At 36.8% G+C, this 13084-nt stretch overlaps 1 protein-coding gene across 1 annotated transcript in view; it reads left to right on the forward strand.

Annotated features, from left to right (window-relative positions):
* Positions 1-5319: 5319 nt before the first annotated feature.
* The window catches only part of LOC122350979, an 8284-nt gene continuing 519 nt past the window's right edge, over positions 5320-13084 (forward strand). The window contains exons 1-5 of the mRNA XM_043247779.1: positions 5320-5453; positions 7832-8197; positions 9154-9456; positions 10550-10730; positions 12545-13084. The exon at positions 12545-13084 is cut by the window's right edge and continues 519 nt beyond it. Coding sequence (XP_043103714.1) covers positions 7972-8197; positions 9154-9456; positions 10550-10730; positions 12545-13084 — 1250 coding nt within the window. The 5' untranslated portion in view covers positions 5320-5453; positions 7832-7971. The remainder of the gene's footprint in view (positions 5454-7831; positions 8198-9153; positions 9457-10549; positions 10731-12544) is intronic.

Raw genomic sequence — 13084 nt, forward strand, 5'->3', positions numbered from 1 at the left:
TTATACTCACCGATGCTGCATTTATTTGATAAAAAAATACAAAAACGGTGATGCTTAAAAAATGAATTTCAGTATAAAATACCTGTTCTGTTTGAATATATTTTAAAATGCTATTTATTCCCGTGATGATCATTTACTTCAGTGTTCAGTGTCACATGACCCTTCAGAAATCGTTGAATAAAAAAACCATCTCATCTTTTGATCAAGTATTCATTTCTGAATGCTGGTGTAAAACAAAGACATTTAATCACTTGATAACTTGACTTGCATTCGGATGGTCATTTTCATTACATGATTTTGTAGCAATGTCCCTGAGTGACAAATTCCCCTACGTTTCAACTCATAAAATCAAATACACATTGAATTAATACATTAACCAACCCTCCATAGGGTCTGCTATTACATTTCTCTCTTCGACATGCTGAGAGTGATGTAACGGGATTCAGCGCGATACGGTTTTGAGAGCAGATTCACTCAGGCATCTGAAAAATCCTCTGTTTAATGTGAGAATGATAAATTGGCTGCAGATGTCTGAGCGGGATACTCTGGGATGAGCGATGCGCTCGAGAACAGGTGATGCCGTATGTTGTGAAATCAGATCGGCCCGCATCTCTGACGCTCGTGGCTCGCATTGTAACTGATTGCTACGCCTCGTTCTGCAACTGACTTTGAAGCCAATGAGATTCAGATGCTGCGCCAATGCAAACAAGGGGTGAGAGGGAAGGTTTCGAAAAGCAAACTGTGCTATCACCCGGAACTGAGTCTGAGAAGGTTGATGCTTGTGGAGTTGGAGAGAGTACGGAAAGAATAGCCAAAAATGAATGTCATTTGCTTACACTCTCTTTCAAATTCTGTAAGGCTTTCTGTCTTCTTGAGAGGTTTTTGAAAACTTTACCAGTTCTTTGCGAAGCGATTTTAAGTTTTAAGAGCAAAGTAAAATGAGAAACGTATCTAGAAACGTGAATATTTTCAAAATAACAAAACAAAAATATACAATTAAAAGCATATAAAAATACATTAATTATAATTAAATTGCTGGCTGTTACTGGAAAAAAATATTTGTATTAAGATAGATTTTTATCTTTTAATATATTAATTTGCATAAAGTAAATAAATACAATTTAAAATATATATATATATATTTTTTAAAGTTTTAAATTTTAAATTAAATATATATATATATATATATATATATATATATATATATATATATATATATATATATATATAGCATTTAGCATATATATATTTATATATATAATATATTATCAATGTTAAAAATATAGTAAAATATATTAATATTCATTATTACTTTGTATTTTCTTTTTTTTAATTAAGCTTCAAAGTGACACACCATAAGTATCATGCAAGTGATACATATAGTTTTTGCATTATATTTCAAGTCTTCTGAAGTCTTATAACATCTTATAACAGCATATAATTCATAAATATTCTATATTTAATTTTACTTTACATTTTGGTCTGTTTCCTCCTTAAAGCTATACTGTATGATTTTGGAAGACTTTAAATACACCACTCAAGTCAGGTAAATGGCTTCTATGAAACATTGTGGTGGATGAACTATTCCTTTAACAATAAAGTCCAAAATGGCATAAAACCAGTGGAACTGATACAGCTTGTCCGGCTCATTTTGCAAACATACAAATCTCCGAAACTATTTTGCTCGCACATCTTCTCGAGCAGGCCGGGGTGGACAGCAGTATCTCCACGTGTTGGATAGAAACATAAAGAGACAATATTAAAAAGGATTTACTGTTGTCTTCCACAGAGCAGATGTTGGCGGGGCACGACTCCATTTGACTTGTAAAAGACACGGATCTGGTGCAAATTCCTAGACGCTCATTCCAAGGAATTGCCTGTTGGGTTTTTATGAAGGAAATAGCAGCATCTCTGAATCCAGGAGCACAGAGCGTTATTTAGAAAGAGGGTACATAGGCCTTCAGTTCATTGTCATTCCATGGTTTGTCTTAATGAGTGGGAAAAGCCACGGAAGAGCCATAAAGCGAACTTATTCTTACATCTGTTTTGCATTTATATGCTGCCAATTGTAGCGAATATGATTTTTTTTTTGTTTTGTTAAAGGAGCCACTGCCCGAGGTTGCTGAGAAGATAAATGTGAACAAGCGTAACTTACAACAATGTGACAACTTGAAATATGTGCTGTTCCTGTGCTGTTTATTAAATATGTTCCACTTAGCCAAAGACGGCTACTTCATCTTCAACGCTGCTCAAAAGCCAGCTTCAAACAATGTTAAAATGCTTCTGTCATAATAAACCTCGTATGTTTGAAAGCAGGGCCTGTATCTAGTGATCCAAATGATGATAGATATGCAATATGAATTTCTGAAAGTGAGAGAAACTGGACTGTACTTTTTCACTGGCAGCTTTCTAAGACCTGATAACAGTGTATCTGTTGGAATAAAGTGATATTCCCCACAACAATGAAAGCTCATTACCTCACCCTCATCCCACATGTATATGCACTTTATTGGAGGAGAATATTCAAATTAATCATGCAACTCTATTCGCTAATGTTTGCACTTGTCAAATTACTGGTATTTGCACCATTACGTGCAAAAAAGCATGCATTTTTTTGCATTTGCACTGCTTCTTGTAGATTGTGCTGGTCGCTGTGGAAATGTTCCAGCTGTGTCTGTGTCCTTTAATGTTCGCATCGTTAATAAATCACCCAAAAAGGAAGGATATTCCTTCCATCTGCGCTTTTATAGATTTGCGCTCTAACTCTAACATAGTCAATCTGGCCCATTCACTTTTTATTAATTTATTTTTCACAAACACCTAGTATATCTCTTGAGAAGACCATTACTCTTCAAATTGTGCAAACTGAAATTGAGAACTAAAAATATGAGCAATGGAAACAGTTTTGTTAAATATTTAAATATTTTAAATATTTGGTAAATATTGTATTGGCTAAATGTAAAAAATATTTTAGAGAATATATATATATATATATATATATATATATATATATATATATATATATATATATATATATATATATATTTTTTTTTTTTTTTTTTTTTTTTTCTGTCTAAAAGGCAATGGCATGACCCAAATATTCATAAACATAATGCAACAATATTCTAAATCCTACTAGTTTCAGATTTCATCACAGCTGTAAATGGATTAGACTGCACGAAATGAAACTTAATAGTGGTCTAGTGCGAGCCATTCAGTATCTTTACTTCTTTAACAAGTAAGTTTGAAAACCTTCGGTCGAGTGTTTCCCATTCCCATGTCCCTTGAAGCTTTAGGGCAGGAATACGAAACACTGTTATATGGCTTACGAGCTCCTTTCTGAGCCTGAACATATTGAATGTTAAATCTATTCAAGGAGGTCAGTCAATGGAGCCGATGTGTTTTAGACCTCAAACTGAGTGTTGAATGAAATGGACGTTCATAATTCTTAACCCCCAGGCTGTAATAAGTGCTGCTTGAATTTTTACAGCACCGAACCATTTTTTGAGATGATATTGAAGTCGATATAGTGAGCGTTCATTGCATTCCTTACCCCGGGACTTCCCTCGGCGAATCCATCGTCAGCTGTCTTCTTTGATCCAAATGTAGAGCAAGAATGAGACAGTCAGCATAAACCGTACAACACTGGGTTCTCGTTGATATCGTCCAACACAAGCAACACCAAGCAAATCGCATTAAAACGAACGCATGTTATCAAGCTTTACTGCTAAAATAACAAAGATCACTGAAAGGTTAGTATCTGTTTTCACTGCTAGGGGAAATTTCAATGCAACATGGTTCTGCTAATACACATGATAGCGTGTTTATATAACAGCAAGCTTGGCTCCGTATGTGAAAATCAATAGAAAAACGGAGAAGAGAAAGAGCTCTTGATGTAAATCAAAAACCGGACCCCCGTCTGTCAACGGATAAAGTGTAAACCCATAATATGCCGAGACGTTCGCTTTATGATGTTAATGTTATAGTTGGCTAATGTCTGGAATGTTGTCTTTATACAAAGAGCACAATGAAAAAATGTACAATATTTTTCCCTCATTTTGGTTTATATACACATTACGTGACCCTGGACTATAAAACCATGTGTATTTTTTTTTTTAAATTGAGATTTACACATCATCTGAAAGCTGAACAAACAAGCTTTTCATTGATGTATGTTCCGTTAGGACAGCAGGGCAATATTTGGCCGAGATTAAACTATTTGAAAATCTGGAATCTGGAGGGTGCAAAAAAATCGAAATACTGAGAAAATCACCTTTACGTTTGTCCAAACAAAGTTCTTTCCAATGCACATTTCTAATCAAAACTCAAGTTTCAATATTCACTATAGGACATTTACTTAATATGATCTTTACTTAATATCCTAATGATAAAAATCTATCATTTTGACCCATACAGTGTATTTTTGGCCATTGCTACAACTATCCCCCGGTGTCTTAAGACTTTTCTTGTGGTCCAGGGTCATATGCATAAATATGTGTTGAAAGAACAATAACCAAGAGCCTAAAATGATTAAAACACATTTCCCTCATTGTAAAACCCATCAGACAGAGTGATTTTATTATACTTGCTAGCTGAAATGCCAAAATTTAAAGCCATGCTCCAGTTCAACTATTCAAACTTGTTTTGCAAGGATACTCTCAATGGACATTACATCACCTGAACTGCAAGGTAACGTACGTTACCACAAGTCAGCGGCACCAAAGCATCGCGGGGGCTCGCGTCGGCCCGTGTGCTGACAGAAAGACAGGGCATTTGAGTCCCGAAATGTAGACTTATGATAACATCCAAATCAAAATTTCTGACTATCAGGCCACTTATTCGCAATTGCAATGGATGGACCAAGCATTATTGTTATTGGAAACAAAGGTACACGCTGTTGGACCGACTACACATGCTTATAAATCTAAAACATGCGTTTCTGTAGCTAGCAGCCATCACCGTGCCCTGACAGTTTAACAATGGGTGGGAGGCTGGGGAGGGGAACGCGAAGCAGAACGTTAATCCATCTGTGTTTCACAATCTTTAGATGGTGTTTTCGCAGTTCACTACAGCTTTTGAATGACAAAATGAGCCGAATGTGCATTACAGATGCACGGATCAATCACGCTGCACATGCGAGCACATTTGTCTGGAGCGAAATCAGAAAAGAAATCGTGGAAAGGCTGAGCGCTCGTATTTGAAACGGTGCCCTGGTTTAACACTGAGACGCATAATTACATAGAGCTCATAGGTTTTGTTGTCGTATCCACTGACTACATAATAGGTCTCGCTCATTCACCTCTGACACCAGACTCTAAACAAACCACAAACCAAAGCTGCAAGTTCCCTAGGAAACTCCAAAGATGGTCCGACCTTCAACAAAGAGACATCTACACTTTTGAACTGGACTTTAACAGCAGAAGAACCGCTTTGGAGCTGAACTTTACGGGCAGGTAAGAGAACAACCCACTGAAGCCTGTGAGGAAATCTTCCTACACGTTTTCTCAAAGGAACCGGAGGGGTTTTCGTGAACGATCCCTTTTCAGGGTTGGGCCACATGAAAGAGAATGTATGTATCTCTCTGGTTGGGGCATCATTTAAGGATTTGCAGATGTTACAGATGTGTATTTTGCGGGAGCTTGAGAAGGACATAATGAGGGCCCTTCTCCGCGTATTTCCTCTAGTTTTGAACATCACAGACTAGATACATTGTCAAACTTAGCTTCTGGTTGCTTGTGTAAACAAAGTAAGTCAGGAAATGATTTCAACTAAACCCTAGGGAGAATAAAGCACACTTAAATGTACTAAATGTCCACTTGTATGCATTTTAGTGCTTTCAGAATCCAAATTAAACGTATTTGTTCATATAATATATGCATATGCACATTAATAAATTGAATTGTCTTGTTAAACTATATTACATTTAAAATTAATGCATATTTCAATGTACTAAATATCAGCTCCATCATTAATGCGTGCTTACAAATATTTAAATATCGAAACAAGTTTCAATAGATATGATCTATGCTTGTCAATCCACAGTTCAACCATATTTCAAAGACAAAATAAATAATAATGAAGTGACACACAAAGATTAGTCAAAAACGCTCTCAAGTACAACTAATCGCATGCATTCAGCAGGGATTTAAATTTATTAAATACATTTTTTTAAATTGCAAACAACAATCATTCAATTCTCACTTAAGTACACTAGTTTTCAGTAACACTTTTTTTAAGGTGTCCATGTTACAGTGTTACAATACTGCCCATTTAAGTAATAACTAATATTAACTAACACACTCTATGGTTATGGTTAGATTAAGGGTTTGGCTTAGGGTTGCTCGTGTGTAATTATATATAGTTTTTTGTTGTTAGAATTGTGAGCACATGCAACATGTAATAAGGACGCCTTGAAACAAAAAAAGTGTTACGCAATTTAAGCCTTCATAAACGTCTGTTTATATGATGAGCATATGGATGCACGCTCACAATCTTGCATAACCGCTCTCGATCGCGTTCGGCATAAAATGACTAGGAATATAGTTAATTGCCTAAAGCTTGTCTGAAGGTCTTGCTGCAACGTGGGGAAAATTAAAACTTCACACGATGAGTTAATTATAGACTAATGGCGATGCCCTTATTGGTGCACCGTTGACCTCACATTCCATATGCCATCCAAAAGCCTTTTCATCATGGGATTACAGCTTAACTGACTGTCCAAAATCATAAAACATCAAAACGCTGAGCGAGAGGGTTGGACTCGGAGAACACATGGGTTACGTACAGCAGATGCAGCTGTGATCTGCATTCCTTAAATGAGTCATGCTGGCACACACTGACAGATAATCCCGGCTTAGACGAGCCATTCCTCATTCTACCGCATGTCTTCATATATAAGATCAAATACTAAACCCACAACATTTTAAAATGTAGAGCGTTTTAGCGAGCATTATATTACAGCAATACAATTACGCTTCATCTAATGTCATTTTTGTCACGAGTGAGTGCTGCACTAATCTGCAACACGAAAAATGTACTTTTTATAAGTTAAGCATTTCAGATAGTCCTCCACATGTCTTTCCTTTTCATAATCAATTATTGTTTATGTGGCATTCGACTTTTAAAAAAATGTGAGTTCTGCATTAACACAAAGAAACTTGTGCTCACTCGCAAATGCATTGAAATATAAAAAAAAACAAAAAACATTTAAGTTTCTCAATCAGCATTCTCTTGAAAAAGCATTCACTTGCGCAACTAAATATCTGTGAAGTGGACACGTACAAAGATGCAAACAAACTCGAAACATTGAAAAATGCAGTCAATGCGAACGCAAATTTTTGCAAATACACAAAAATGGTATTTCAGAGTTTTCATGACCAGCTTTGCGTTTGCATTCAGATGTTTCAAAAACAAACACAAACTTTCTCGATGCAATGGAAAGGTTTTTTTTTTCCCCTTTAAACACTATGTACAATCCAACCCATTAGAAATATTATAGAAATTGGTATGATAATGAATTCTCAATTAAAAGTAAAAATCGAATTTCAAAGGTAATTAAATAATATCAATGGGTGCATTCTTCTATTTCTTCTATTCTTCTATCTTAAATCGAATCATGTTTTTCTTTCCGTCGTGTAAATAATCGAGTTTTCATTATTAAAGCTGAGCTTGAACAGAACATATTTTTGAAAGCATAATTAGTCCTTAAGGGCATAGTCATTTTGTTAAAGTTACTTCACACAGTTCAAAAGACACATGACAGAAATGACCTAACGCATGATTTGTGTTTATAACTGACTATGTTTCTCTGTCGTTCTTCTTCTTTCTGTAGGTGTAACTGTAAGCAATCGCATTCGATTCAGTGAGGTGCCCCATGTTGACCCGTGAACAGAAATGGGCCGAACCATGCGATGCGTCCCTGTCCCGTGAGAAGTCTGAGAGCGCACGGCACCCATCACGACAGCAGGCTCCATGGCACGGAACTCCATAGTCAAACAAAGACTACAGCTCCAAGTCACAAACCAGAGAGGGGTCCCACCTCTTAAAACATTTCCAGTACATCAACATGGATCATCTTCTCCAAACACCGGTGCCTATAGCAACAGCATGCTTCAGGGGAGGTCTCTTAGAGACTCAAGAAACCTCTCGGAAAAAAACGCCAGGAAAGCATTCACAGCCAAAAAAGCGCTGCTCATAGGTGGTTTGTCAATGCTTCTCTAAAATCTGAGCAAAATGTTGAGCAAAGGATTTAAATATGTATTTAAACACTGCATTACACAGATTTTGTACACACCATTTAAACAGATGTATTGAACTCTGTATTATATTACGTATTATTAAATATTACCAGAAGTATCTCTGATTTGAGTATCTCTATTTAGAATGCGTTCAAAACATACTATTCATTATCCATCAAATATCCATCAAATAAATAACCAAATATTAACCATAAGTTTCTGGTTGTAATGTGTTTAAAACATTATGTCCTGCACATGACCAATTATTTATTATTATTAATATTATTAATTATATAGAATAATTATATAGAAGTTCTTTATATTATATTTTTACATATTATACTGACACTAGTATCTGTTTGCAATGTGTTTAAATACATTTTAAATTGCACATTGCACATTACCAATTATTGATTATTAATATTATATATATATATATATATATATATATATATATATATATATATATATATATATATATATATATATATATATATAATTATTAATATATAATTCATTTATTATATTGGATTAACAAATTAACTAAACTCACAAATAAACAAACCAAGCAAACAGATATGCATAATAATAGGAAGATTACAATAATAATAATAATAATATAATAATTCACTTGTTTTCAATACTTCAGTGATTGCCTTCTATTATTCGTCACTTTCTAAGCGAGAAATGGATATTGCACATTGAGCTGGTGATTACCGCAAAATAAAACCCATAAGAGTGATCATATTAAAGAGGTTTATTTTGCAGTAATAACCATATAACGGCACATTATCCTGCTTATCATTCAGCTACTTAACAGTTAACAAATTTGCCTAGATTCAGCTGTTGCTGGAAGCGGGTGCAGTTAAAGCCTTTTAAAGTCTATTAATCAAGATCTGTGTTTATGTTCTCACAGCATGTGGAGTGCGATGTGTCCTGTCACCACGACCCTCCAACTGCTCCACAACGTCACCCCATAAAGACGAGAAAGACAGAGCTCAATCCACCTCTGCAGGAGAACAGGAAAGCGGTAGAGACTGTGTCGAAACAAAGAGCGAGCTGAAAATATGGGATGCATACACTGTGATAAAAAGAACAGGGGAGAGAGAAAGAGCGCGGAGCGGTATTCACAGACGGAGAGTCCCGCCGGATTCAAGTCACCGGCCCTCCACTGTCCCCCTGGAGAATGAGAGGGGACGCCGAGCACTGAGCACACCAGGTACCGCTGAGAAACACTTCAGTATCTCTCTGTGTGAGGCCTGTTTATTAAACCACTAAAAGCACAAATGGAACTCTTTTTGCCCCTCAGACCACCCAAAACATGATTTTGTGTCTTCATCGCAACAGGTGGGGAGAAATGTAGCTTTAAGTCATTTGCTCACCAACGAATCCTCTTGCAGTGAATGGGTGCCGTCAGAATGAGTCCAAACAGATGATGCAAACAGCACAATAATCTAAAAGTAATCCACTAGATACACATTATTTTATTAGTATTTTAGTATTAGCATTAGTATTTTATTTTTAAAACAGCACTTCTATCCAAAATAGCATTCCATAGTTCATAGTAATGTTTCCTCTGGTAAAAATAGTCCCTTGTTATCCTCTCACATCAAAATACACCAATATATTTGTTTAAACTTAATCTGTGCTTATTTATGTCCTGATTCAGACATGACAACTTTTTTTTTCATTTATTTTAATTGGATAAAGTGATATTATGGAAAGAGGACTTGAAAGCAGAAACCATTAAAAAATCTATAATAATAATAATATTAATGTTAGCTTTTTTATTACAAATATCCAGCCTTTATATTATCTTTATAAGACATTTATATATTTCACCAAATCTGCTTGGATAAAGAAACTAAAATAATTATTCTGCGTAACATTACATTTTGCATTTGACATAAAAAATAAATTGATTTGTTTGAATATGTTAAATATAAACTATAAACTATTTCTATATTGATATAACGTCTTGGTGCAGGAAATGTGCTTTTTACTTTTTTTCTTTTTCTTCTTAAATTGAAATGTTCCTAAAATAAAACACAATTAAATGCTGAAAATACAAAACTGACTTCTACAGAAATGTATTTCTCCTGAGATTCAACACTGACAGTTTTATACGGGGTTGTTTGTCATCACGAAGGACTGTTATAAACCAGCAGAAGAACATTGTTGCTATGTTCTCCTTCTCAGAGTAAATAGTGTTGAATGATTATAAGACAAAAAACATGGGCAGCAAATTTAAAGATCATTTTCAAAGTCCATTTCTCCCACACTAATTCTCAAGAATCTCTTTCTTTATGGAGAAACCCCCATATGTAAGATTCTCTGGAGAAGAAAAGATGACCAAAACATCCTTCAAGAGAGACCTCAACATTTTACCGATGAGGAGAATCTCAGTCTAACCCCATTACTCCATCTCTACCTGCCTTCGTCATATCAGCCGCAGGAGCCGAGAGAAGAAACAGCACCCGGACAGGAAAACAGGTAAAAAAGTTTTAAAGCTAGGTCTACAACTTCAAAAAGAGAGTCCCCAGAATGCCTGTGAAGTTTTAGCTCAAAATACCCAACGGACCATTTATTATATCATTTGGAAATTGGCATATTTTTGACATGCCTAAAAATAAAGAGCTGTTTTTGTGTGCATCACTTTAAATGCAAATGAGCAAATTCCCTCCATCTCTCCAGATGAGAGTGTACTTTACACGTGAATATTGAGTTAAATATTGTTGGTTAGATGATCAACCTCAACATCTTGTCACGGTGGCATAATTATTCCCCAAACGTAAATTCATGACAATAAAATCCCCTGTGTTTTTGTGGACTAGAACGCCAAAAAACGAGGTAGCAAGAGTGCCTTAAATAAGGTCAGTGGTTAATAGGCTACAAGCGTAAGGTATTTATTTTATGTTAGATACTTGCATTGAAAAATGATGGCTAACGAGTAGCAGCTGAATGTTGTTGGGGACACTGAACATTACATTTTTGTAAGAATCATAGATTGTAGTTTGTTGGTCAATGAGGTTATTTTCTGGGATTTTTGTGGAGGAAACCAGAGTGATGCTAATTTCTTAGTTGGCCAACAAAAAATACCCCTTACAAAAATTAACTGTGGTTGTACTACAAATAAAACCAAAAAACCAAAGTTACTGTAGTTGAAATATGGCAACCACAAATTAACCAAAACTGGTTTTGCTCCGCTAACCATAGTTTAGCCATGGTATTTGTAGTAACTCTGTGGTTGTTATACAACTATAAAAAAAATGGTTTGCTACGCAGCAAATGTTTCTCATTGACAGCCTGTCTGTTAAACATGCAGCGGTATCAGATGCCTTGGAAATGAGAACATGTTGTACTTTATGTACTTTAAAAACTACACGAAACCAAATAGGTATTCAAACGCTAGAAATAACGGCACCGTTCATCCGTCCCTTTGAGCGGTTAATGAGGCTTCATGAGTGATATGATGGGTCCTGTGTGCCGCCGAGGCCGTATTAAATGTCATTGTGAGCCGTGTGGTTAGCGTCTGGCATTCAGCTGGTGACAGTGTGATGTTCTCACTTCCATGGAGACTCACAATAGAGGAGGCCAGACTAGCGTAACGCATGCTAGGAACGGCATTAACCTGATGCTCGCAGATGAACCCAACGACTGCTCCCAACAGACATTACTAAGCTGCGAGGCTGTCGTCAAGGTAGGTCTGTGAGGAGGTCCCACTGAGGTCCTGTGATACAGGCTATTCATTCGGCCAGGACCGAGGGTCCCGCTCGAAGCATTTTCAGAGCTAATAGCGTGTAAGTTCTCCAATCCGCTCGAATTACAATGGACAGTTTTTCACGTACGTGTTTTCAGTTTCCCATGACTACCCTGTGCACTGAATACTTTCAGTTGTTCTGTATCTCAGTATCATAGCAGCTGTGATACAGCTGTAGGTCGGCCTGCTAATATCATTTCACATTCGGTATTTGCAGGTTTCGCTCATGTTCCAGGCTAGCAAAACTCGTTTCTCTGAACATAGGTCTCCAGGGTGCAGCAAACGAGAAGGGATTTCTGGTTTACTTAGCCTAGGATGTAATCACTCTCTTTATGACGTCTGGACACCCGAAACCCCAACGTTTCTAAAGTAATATGCCGCGAAATGATTTTGCCCTGAAGACAAGCAGGCTTTTAATCTGCGAACAAATATAGCGCACATGCCTCGCGTGTAACTTGGCTGGAAGTTTCTTTTAGGTTAAACAAGAAACGTTGTTTTCCACCTTTTTCCCTCAAAAGCGTTGACAGTTTGTTTTCCTTATAAGCAGCTCAGAGGCGCGAGACGTCGCCGAGCCCGACATCGCCACGGAGAGCCAAAAACAAGACATCACCGTCGATGAAACGGCAGACGAAGGACAAAACGGTTTCACAGACGACATGCGGTATGATCTTACAGACACCTGGGAGAACGACACTCCCGAGGTAACTTTTGAGAATGACCTGACTGAGGAAAGACGTCCCCAAGACGTCACGGGTGACAACAGACAACACGAAATCATAGAGAATCAATGCGACGCGGGCCGATCTTTAAGTATTGCAGAGGACGAGCAAGAATATGACTTTACAGAGAAGACTGAAGGCGTATATAGGAGAACCACATCTAACAGAGGTTCTCACAAAGCTCCTGATCTCAAACTCTCAGTCAAAACACGTTATCCGTCCACAGCTACGCCGCTGACGTTCCCGTCTTCCCTGGCGGCCAGAAATCCCTCTCCCGCTCTCAGCGTCCTGCCATCGTTTTATGGAACGTCATTTGGCTATCGCGTCAGAACCACATCTGAGCCCCGCCGATCCAAAACGAGGACCAG

Source organism: Puntigrus tetrazona, chromosome 8 (assembly GCF_018831695.1).
Source record: "Puntigrus tetrazona isolate hp1 chromosome 8, ASM1883169v1, whole genome shotgun sequence".
NCBI classification, from domain to species: Eukaryota; Metazoa; Chordata; class Actinopteri; order Cypriniformes; family Cyprinidae; genus Puntigrus; species Puntigrus tetrazona.